Source organism: Brienomyrus brachyistius, chromosome 8 (assembly GCF_023856365.1).
Source record: "Brienomyrus brachyistius isolate T26 chromosome 8, BBRACH_0.4, whole genome shotgun sequence".
Classification (NCBI taxonomy): Eukaryota; Metazoa; Chordata; class Actinopteri; order Osteoglossiformes; family Mormyridae; genus Brienomyrus; species Brienomyrus brachyistius.
The window spans coordinates 2012480-2021842 of record NC_064540.1 but is presented as its reverse complement, the minus strand read 5'-3'; the positions used below and the strand labels follow the sequence as shown (position 1 = coordinate 2021842).

General features: G+C 50.5%; 1 protein-coding gene across 1 annotated transcript; it reads left to right on the top strand.

Annotated features, from left to right (window-relative positions):
* Positions 1 to 203: 203 nt before the first annotated feature.
* On the top strand, positions 204 to 8948 carry LOC125747990 (SH3 and cysteine-rich domain-containing protein 3-like). The gene is given in 16 exon segments (XM_049023727.1): positions 204 to 432; positions 1028 to 1122; positions 1627 to 1705; positions 3208 to 3364; positions 3757 to 3854; positions 4420 to 4501; positions 4808 to 4905; positions 6308 to 6374; positions 6531 to 6580; positions 6733 to 6751; positions 6754 to 6835; positions 7258 to 7282; positions 7284 to 7310; positions 7470 to 7607; positions 7700 to 7757; positions 7760 to 8948. Coding segments are annotated over 15 exon segments (1035 nt in total). The 5' UTR covers positions 204 to 432; positions 1028 to 1105; the 3' UTR covers positions 7798 to 8948.
* The last annotated feature ends 415 nt before the right edge of the window (positions 8949 to 9363 follow it).

The window sequence follows — 9363 nt, the reverse complement described above, 5'->3', positions numbered from 1 at the left end:
TCATCACTGAAGGCCTGAGCAATGCCGTCTTTTGGCATCAGTTTCAGATGGTTTGGTTTTTCCTACGATGTAGGCGATGATGGCATAAACGATGCCGGTTATGGAGATGTGTGTCTGCCTGGGATTGGCTAGATGGGGTGGGGTCTCTGTATTGGGGTTGGGGGGAGGTGGTCTCTGATTTCTCCTCGTCAGCTCTGCTTGGTTGGGGTAGGGGCCGAGGGGACAGCTGTCCCTAGCTGTCACTCTGACACACAAACAGCCCAGGAGTGTTGGGGACATGCTGCCCTCACTGCTTCCACCTGTCAGAACTCTTTCCGGACAGCTCAGTGCCTAAAGCACCAAACCGAGGAAAACAATCTGTAAATCCGCGTGCTGTCCAACTGCGCGTCTTCAGATTGTGTGGACCACTCCCGCAAGGCAGCGATCCAACTGGTAAGGAGGGAATTCTGGGGGAAGTGAATGCTCTGGTCACTTAGGTTATTGTGAGAGCGGGCAGTCTCTCTATGTATGGCCCATCTACGTATTTTAGATGCGAGTGTATTGAGCTTGCCGCTTTTCCGTTGGTTTTTGAAAAGATCTGAAACTTTCTCATTCTGTCATGAGGGTAGCGGAGATGTTTGAGTATCTCTGACGTAGCTGAGGCTGCCTGCAGATGAAGCCTGAGCGAGTCGGTCGGTGTGGCTCCTCACTGCTATTCTAGCTGTGCTCCTTTTTAACCCCGAGAGGATTGTATTTCTCATCTGTTTGCTTTCACCGAGCGTCTTAAGAGTCAAATCGGTGTTCAGCATCATCCAGTTTCCACACTATTGTGCGCATCTAATATATATCTGGTATATATTTATTCTAAGAGAGGGTTTTATTAGTTTATTTTGGTACAGAAAACAATCAAACATTGGCTTTGAACAGTGAGAATGCAACGCTAGTAATTACCTCTGCTAGTAATTACAAGAGCAAAATCTGATATTGTGTTGAATGTGTAATAGTGGGAGGTGTTAGTGCACGAACATTAAAGCCATTATCTCCACAGATTCACCCCCCCTCCCCCCCCCCCCCCCCCCCCGCGCTGACCTAAGCTGCACGCAAGCAGTCTGACCTTCATCTCAACATGGCCCAGTATGACCAGTGAGTCCCACTGCATGCATGTGGGCTTGTCTTTGCATTGTGATGTCGCAGTTGCTGGCCGCCTGTGTCCTACCTGCCGCTGCTAAACGAATCAAAAAGTCCTTAGTTTATGTAAGACCTGCCCTTTTGTGTCTTGTCAGTCATTGGTTGGTCGCATCTATTTCCCATTGGGTTAAAACTGGGCAGTGTTTCCTCATTAATCCCACTGCAGCAGAATTAGGAGATCTGGGCATTGACTGGTAACTAATAGTGTACATTCAGTCTACTCTTTAGTCAAGCTCCTGTCAAGTTGAAGTGTTGCTTTTGCTAACAAGAAATTTTGAGTCCTTCCGTCTTGGGTCATGTTAATGATACTTTGACAAATCAAGCTATATCTTTGTCATATTTTTGGGTACACCTGAAACGTGTGTCGTCATCCAAATCACACATGCATCACCTTCCCCCGGTCTATCCGTTACTGTGTCCAGCACACCCAGAATTCTCTGCCGTGTGTCTTTGTTTCAGACTAGACGACAAGGATTCCTTGGACATCCATGACAACCCGCCGGTTCCGGAGAACGTTGTCAAAGAAAGCGACAACATGGTAGAGTTGCACCCTTAAGTAATCCCACGGTCAATCAGTGTTTCACTAACCCTCTATACTTGTGTGCCAAAAGAGAGCCTGATAGGACAGCTGTGCAGGGTGAGTTGTAGACTATTTAGACCTTCTCAGACCCATGCAGAATCGACATCAGCACGCAGGCTAACTGGACAGGTTTCGGCCATGTTGGAGCCCAGGCTGCACGCTTTACGGTATATTTAGGAACGGTGTCAAACACTCTCCATCAGTTGCGTTTGGGAGTTTTTCCGGGTCTCTGTTGAAGTCTATTTTCGGACCTCCCTTAATTCCACAGCTGCGCCGCTGGAACAGAGTAGAGCTGGTGGAGTGATGCAGTATGTGGTGGGGCAGGGAGCTAATTAATAAAACAGAGAGGTTCAAGGGGGCTGTGCTTTTGAGCGAGGATGGAACGAGAGGGGCTGAGGTAACGATGGACAGGTTGAGGGGATGGGAACACCTTGGATCGCGAACGAAGGAGGTGGCACTCGGTGCATTTATAACCGAGGGTAAAGGCCCCTTCTGAGTCCAGGACGTGGGATAAGGAATGAGGAATGTTCCCCAGGTAAGACAGGAATGGTCCTGATTCTCTACTTGGGGAGCTGGGAGGCTACAGTAAAATGTGCATATTGGAAGATCCTTCCTGGTACGGATGGGCCTCTGCTCGATGCAGAGGCAGCATGGATTGACAGCCGCTAAGGGGTCGTAAGCGAGGTTAAACAGAGGAGCTTCAGGGGAGTTTTTACTGCAGCTTGCCAGATGTTACATTTTTTTAAAATAAAAATCCAGACAATCAGAATCGTTCTGCTTTGTGGTCAGTCCAGCTGACCGTTTCAGGAAATGTTTTCAGGTAAGCTGCTTATCCATCACGCCGAGGCAGTGAGCCTGCAGCATCTCCCGTGGGTAAGCTCAGGGCACATGACCGGCTGCCCTGCATGGGATGAGATATGAACCTATTCATATTTTAGTTGTTTCCAATGTTACTAATTATAATTAGATCTAAAGGTGCAGGTGCTTAATCCTACACGTATTAGAGCGTCATGTCATGGAACGTGTCATGGAAAACATTCCGATCATCTGTTGTCACGCAGGAAGTCACGTCGGAGAATGGCATGTGACTAACATACCTGTGGGCTGTAGCTGTGAGTCACAGCGCGGTTGGGTTGGGTTGGGTTGGGTTGGGTATGTGCTGGTTTGTAAGACTTGAGGCATTTTTATGTCAAAGTACAGCAGACGCACACAATTATGTCCATGCAAATGTTCTGCAAAAAATGAAAGAATGCATAATTTTATATTTGTGTGCCATGCTATCTTTATGGGTATGACGTCAGAGCCCCTCACGGAACTGTGATTTTTGAGTCCTTAGCCTCTCCGCTGCTAGCTGCAGTTGCGTTTCGCTTGCCGCGTCACGTTACGTTTCTGTATCGTACGGAGCTACCCGGCTAGCTTACCGCCACTGAGGGAGACACGACTCGGGCGTCGGCCCGCAGGTGTATTTCGTCTACGACGAGGAGGTGGAGGAGGAGGAGAAGGAGGAGCCGCCGCCCCCAGAGCCGGTCAAGCCTGTCAACGACAAGCCCCACAAGTTCAAGGACCACTACTGCAAGAAGCCCAAATTCTGCGACGTCTGCGCCCGCATGATAGTCCGTGAGTTTGCCAGACTGCCGCGCGTCTGTTTCACTGTGACCTCCGCACCTTTACCCATAGCAACGTGTGTGATGTCTGATATTGCAGGCTTGCACAGCTGAGTGTTTAAGCCTTAAGCATAAGCGCAAAAAGATTAAAGAAAATGCTTCCAAATGCTACTTTTCCATCTTGGGATTTGAGCCTTGATCTCATGTTGCGCCTCACTGTTCAGTAATGTGCTACTCCTGCCCTTTATTAGATGTATTTAATGCATTTCTGTCTGTTGTACTTTAGCACAGAGCAATGAGCATTGCTTGCGTAGATACTGAGTGGCTAGTGCATGCTAATTGGTGTACAAGGGGTTGATATTGGTGTCTCAGTTCGTCGCTTCTCTCTCCTGTCTTGCCCTTCAGTCAACAACAAATTTGCTCTGAGGTGTAAAAACTGCAAGACCAACATCCACCACCAGTGCCAGTCTTACGTGGAGTTCCAGAGATGCTTCGGCAAAATCGTGAGCCTCCTCACCTCTTCTTGGCCGACGGTCTGCCTACCATCTACGCCGCATTCGCAGGGAGCGCCGCTGTGCCTATAGCTTAGTTTCCATTCTCAACAAAAGCAAGCTCGATTTTCAAAGCTTGTCATCCATCCATCCATCCATCCATCTTCCATAACTGCTTATCCAGTGGTTGCAGTGCTTGTGGGTACATAGTACAAGGAAATTCTTACCTGTGCGCTATAGAGACTGTAGTACCAAAATAGATCCTCAGGCCAGAGATATCAATGAACATCACTGTAGACGAACGCTCAACAGAGATGCACGCGAAGGACACATTAGAGGGAATCAAGTCTCCGATTCCTCACCAGCACGATTGCTGGTCTTTGTGAATGACGCTATTTTGAGGCAGAGATGTGCTTCCTGTGCTTTTGCCAAAGGCTTCAATCTGAGACATGATTAAATAACATACGAGTAGAAAGACTTCCTCATTCATTTCCTCCCTAAGCTGCCTTGTCCTCCTCTCTGTCCTCCTCTTCCTCTCCTCCTCTTCCACCCCCATGCCTCCCCCCCTTCCCTCCAGCCCCCCGGCTTCAGACGGGCTTACAGCTCTCCTCTCTACAGCAGCCAGCAGAACGCGACCGTGAAGGAGCTTCTGCCGTTCTGTGAGCCAAACCCCGACATCCCATACCAGGGCCCGCGCTCGCTGGCATCCCGTTGTTATGTAACCTGCTCCATCTCCCAAACCTCATTTCACTGCTGCTTATATAATGTGTTTTCGTTCAGCTCTAGTGAAAACGCTCATGGACCTCAGACGGCCAAAATGTTAACTATATAATCACTGTTGAGTATGAAAAATTGGACGCTACGTGTGTTGGGACGCTAATAATAATGCTAATAATAAAATGTGGCGTGCCATGCGCTGGTGCCTTGCACTCGTCTCTCTGACGGACTCTCTCCTCCCTGGCCAGCGCAGTCCAACCGCACTGACCCCGTGTTCGAAACGCTGCGCACTGGAGTCATCATGGCCAACAAGGAGCGCAAGAAGGGCTCAGAGGACAAGAAGAACGTAGGTGATGCTCTCCTGGTGCTCTGTGGTCTGCCAGGCAGGCTGGGGTCTGCAAAAGAAGAAGAGAAAAACGTTCAGAAGGGTCACGGGGTTTAAGGAGAGGAGGTGGATCGCTGCGAATGTCGGTCGGAAATGGCGATAACGTCTTAGTCGTTTGCTTATCGAACTGAAAAATCAGGAGTGTGGCTGCAGAATTATTGTGGGGTCAAAATCAAAAATGATCTATAAAAAAATTGTTTGGCAAGTAGAAACGACAGGAGCTTTAAGAAGTACAGGGCAACGAATACACTCGCAATTAATATAAAAAATTCAGATATTGGGATACTGTCACCGACAGGAAATCACCTTCAATGCGTGACGTTCCAACTAGTATGTGTCACCGGTTATATACTTCGGGCGACGTGCTCACAGACACGGGGAGGACAGTAATAGGAGATGAATTTTGTGGAGTATCTGCGTTACAGATGTGTGTGCATTTGGCCAGCAGTGGGCTGGACCAGATGTTTGGACCCGTCGGTCCCGTATGGAGCAACCTGAGAGGATGTGGGCGGCTTCCGGCTTTTGGCTGCTCATGGGCCCCCGCCGGCGTCCCAGCGGTGCCCACCCTCCTGCCGCGGCCACTGCCCGCTCCACTCTGTGCTGGTCGGCATGGTAATGAGAGGCAGCCCTCCGGTGTTGAGCTGCCACCGCGGTAAGGGCGTGCGGCTATTTTTACGCCGGCGAGCGGCGGATGGGAGGAAGCGTGAAGTGAAGGCGTCTGCTCTGACGTCAAGGAGACTCCCGTTAGGAGCGGGGGTGGGGCTGCGGCCCGCCATGAAAGCCGTGCCTGATCCGTTTCCCTGGCAACCCGCACTTTGGATGTAGAAAAAAAATAATGCTTGTTTTAATGTCGCTATCGTATATAACAATATACGTTATGAAGTCTCAGCCTCCTATAGAAGTTGTAAAAAGATACTATTGTTGGGTTTTCAAATAGCACCTCTTTGCTTTCCGTAAAGTCTTCCTGCTCTCTGCTTGTTTAAAGCACAAGCCAACCGAACCCGGTGGACTTTAGGGTCGCTCCACCGCCCAGCTGACGCTACGATTTCACGGGCAGGTGTGGCAATGACAGGTGCAGAGCTAGGGGAACCATGTGAGCAGCTGTTGAATCGTGACCCCACTGAGGTTTCTGTAGCTCCCCCTTCCCGTTCTCAGGGGGTGTGATGTGAGGCACATCTCCACAGTGCTATTCCTGACACAGCGCTCGCACACAAAAAAAATAAATAAAGTGCTGCTGGTAGGAACCAGAAAGCAAACCAGAAACGACAATGTTAAGCTGTCAGTGGTAAGCGGTAATTGTCAGCCTGAAGTGGCTTCGACTGTGACATTTTGGCTCCGAATGTGGCGCTTCTCCATGCTGCAGATGATGATGATGATGATGGAAGAGGAGGAGATCCCGCCCAAAGTTGAGGAAGGTGGAGCAGAGGGCGGTGAGTATTCCCCGTTTGCGCCTGGGCTTCGACGTGCCCCGGGATGGTCCCGGCCAGCTGAGAGTCAGACAGGAGGAGGCTGGTCTTCTTGTGGTGACTGCAGCGTGATATGGGCTGTAGGAGACGTGCGAGTGAGTTTCCTCTTTGACGTTTCAGGGAACGCAGAAGGCGATAAGAAAGGAGAGAAATCGGCAGCAGACGACAAGGTACGGGGTCACCTCTGCCCCGGCCCCTATTGGCCAGATCGGGGATCATTATGATTCAGCCTGATTGGTTTCACTGAGGCCTCCGCATTGGCACCAAATATCTCGCGATACGGCTGTGATTTACAGCCTGGCCGCCATCCATGTGGTTTCAGAACAAGAAGCCCCAGCCGGGAAGCTCGGCGTCTTCTCCCAGTCGCACTATTATATGGCCCTCTATCGCTTTAAGGCCATTGAGAAGGACGACCTGGACCTCCAGTAAGTCCTCGTCTCTTTATCACTTCCACATCTGTGTCTTGCAGGCTACCCACCCCCCCCCACCCCACTTCAGCTGTCTGCCCCTACAGCCTAGCCTCTTCTCCACTTCCTCCATGAGCTGACCACACTCATCAGAGGCAGATTATCTCCTCAGGGCACCCTAGGCTAAAAAGACTAGGAGCCCCCCACCCCAAGCGGGACGCTTGAATTATTTTACGGAGCCAGAAGAATTAAAATTGATGCAACATAAATAATCTGCTAATCTCTGATTTTGCTAGGTTTGGCCCCTAGGCTGCAGCCTGGAATACCTTAAGCATTAATCCATTCCTCTCCCTATAAGAGCTTCCTTTGCCATCGATGAGCGCTAACAAACTCTGGTGTGTGTCTGTGTGTCTGCATCTGTGCGTGGCGTGACCCCGCAGCCCCGGCGACCGCATCACCGTGCTTCGACGACTCCAATGAGGAGTGGTGGAGGGTAAGACGCTACGGTGTATCGTTACCTCACCTAGCACTTTGTTTGAAGTTGCCAACATAACCACGACCTGGGGTGGCTGTTGGGTACCTTGTGAGCTGGCAGCTTGGTTTTGTCTCATACATATGGCTGTGGGGGCTGCGGTCTGTCCTGCCGATGCAGGGGAAACTCGGGGAAAAAGCTGGTTTCTTCCCGGCATCTTACATCATTCGGGTGCGAGCCGGGGAACAAGTCTACAAGGTGACCCGCTCCTTTGTCGGGAACCGGGAGATGGGGCAGATCACGCTGAAGAAAGACCAGGTGAGGTGCGCCAAGATCACGGAGCCCAGAAGCCAGGACTGACGACGCAGGCTTGCCAATGCCGTCTTACTTATTGTTTTCCATGTCGTCAGATTGTGGTCAAAAAGGGCGAGGAGGTGAATGGGTACCTGAAGGTCAGCACTGGACGCAAGCTGGATTCTTCCCCGCTGACCTGCTGCAGGAGATCTGACCCCGTCTTGGTCCAGAACCCGGTGTCACAAAGAGCCGACGTGAACGCGTCCGCTTTCTCAGCCCGACACTCGGACAGTGATCAAGAGCCCTGAAAGAAGAACTGGTGAACAAAGGGGTTTCTCACAAGTGCTGACCATCTGTTGTGATCTTCTTGGAAGGGCACGCCACAGTGTGCGCACACTTCCCCCGCAGAAAACACCTTTTTTTTAAAATAACGCTTTGAGTTTAACCCTGCAAGAAGAGATGCTGCAGCTATACGCTGCCCTCATTCATATGCCATGTTATCCTCCTGCAATCATTGAGTGTTTTAGACTTTGTACATCTGTAAACAGAGTGTGTTGTCAGACCATTTTGTGTTTTGTAGTTGTAAGGCTTAGCATTTGTAAGCTCCCTAACCCTCCATACACCCAACTGCTTCTATCAGGCCCCACTAGCTGTGATTTTCGCCGCTTTCAGACCATGGTCTCCTTGGATTTTAATGTCATGGTTCCCGGCCTGAAAGCTGAGATGTGGCGTTCTGCCATTTGTGCTTTATTTACAGTTTACTGTTTTGTTTATTGTGTTTAAGATCCAGGGGCTTGGAGAGGGCAGAAATGGTTCCATCCTCACTGTGAGTGACAGGCGTACTGGGAGGTACATTACGGTTAGGGGTGTGCACACATGTTCCTGTACAGTCAGCGAGACTCTGCAGCCTCTTCCTTGCAGTCCACCCAACATGTAATTGAAACTCCACACAAATCATGTTCCTGTCTGCATCGGCATGCTGTTTGCAGGGACTGAATCCCTCAGCCCCCCCCCCCCCCCCCCCGGCCTCGTCCGTTGAGTCTCCCCTGCCACACCCTGGCATGGTGGGCCGCACCTTTGAATGCTGTGCCTCACCTTAATGCACTGAGCCACGCCCCCTGCAGCCGAGCCACACCCATTGCATTCTGACCCTATTAAGCCGCATCCTTTCCAGTCAGGCCACGCCCACTATACACTTCTCCACTGCTCTGCTCCACTGGCCCAACAAACTGTGCACTGTTAAAACATTCACGGTTCAAGCTGAAAGGGGTGTTTTCCCTGGATAAATGATGATGGTGATGATGATAATAATGATGCTTTCATTTAAAGTAATATGCCTTTAAATAAAGTGATTCTACCATCCTGTGTGTTGGCTTCCTGGCTTGTTTGCCTTATTCACTAATCATCCACTTTTTCGGTTATGCATCGAAACGCCTGTTTTTTCAGTCAAAAGGGGGCCGTGACAGTGTTGGGATAGTGTGGAGGTGGACATTTGCTGTTGCTCGGCCCACAATCAGGGAGACAGAAAGAGAGGGAGCGAGAGGTGGGGAGAGGAGTGAAAGGGAGGGAGAGGAGAGGAGAGGGAGAAGCCCAGGCTGATCCCTGGCCAGCAGCAGGTTCTGATTTCACCCCAGGTCTTGGGCTCCATCCGCCAATGGCAGCTCCATGCTAGAAGGGCCATAGATAGGAGGACTTAAAGTCACCCAGGAGACGGATTAAGCAATGACGTTCTGCTGATGTGCTCCAGAAAGGATAAATGGGAATACAGAGAGCAAAGGCA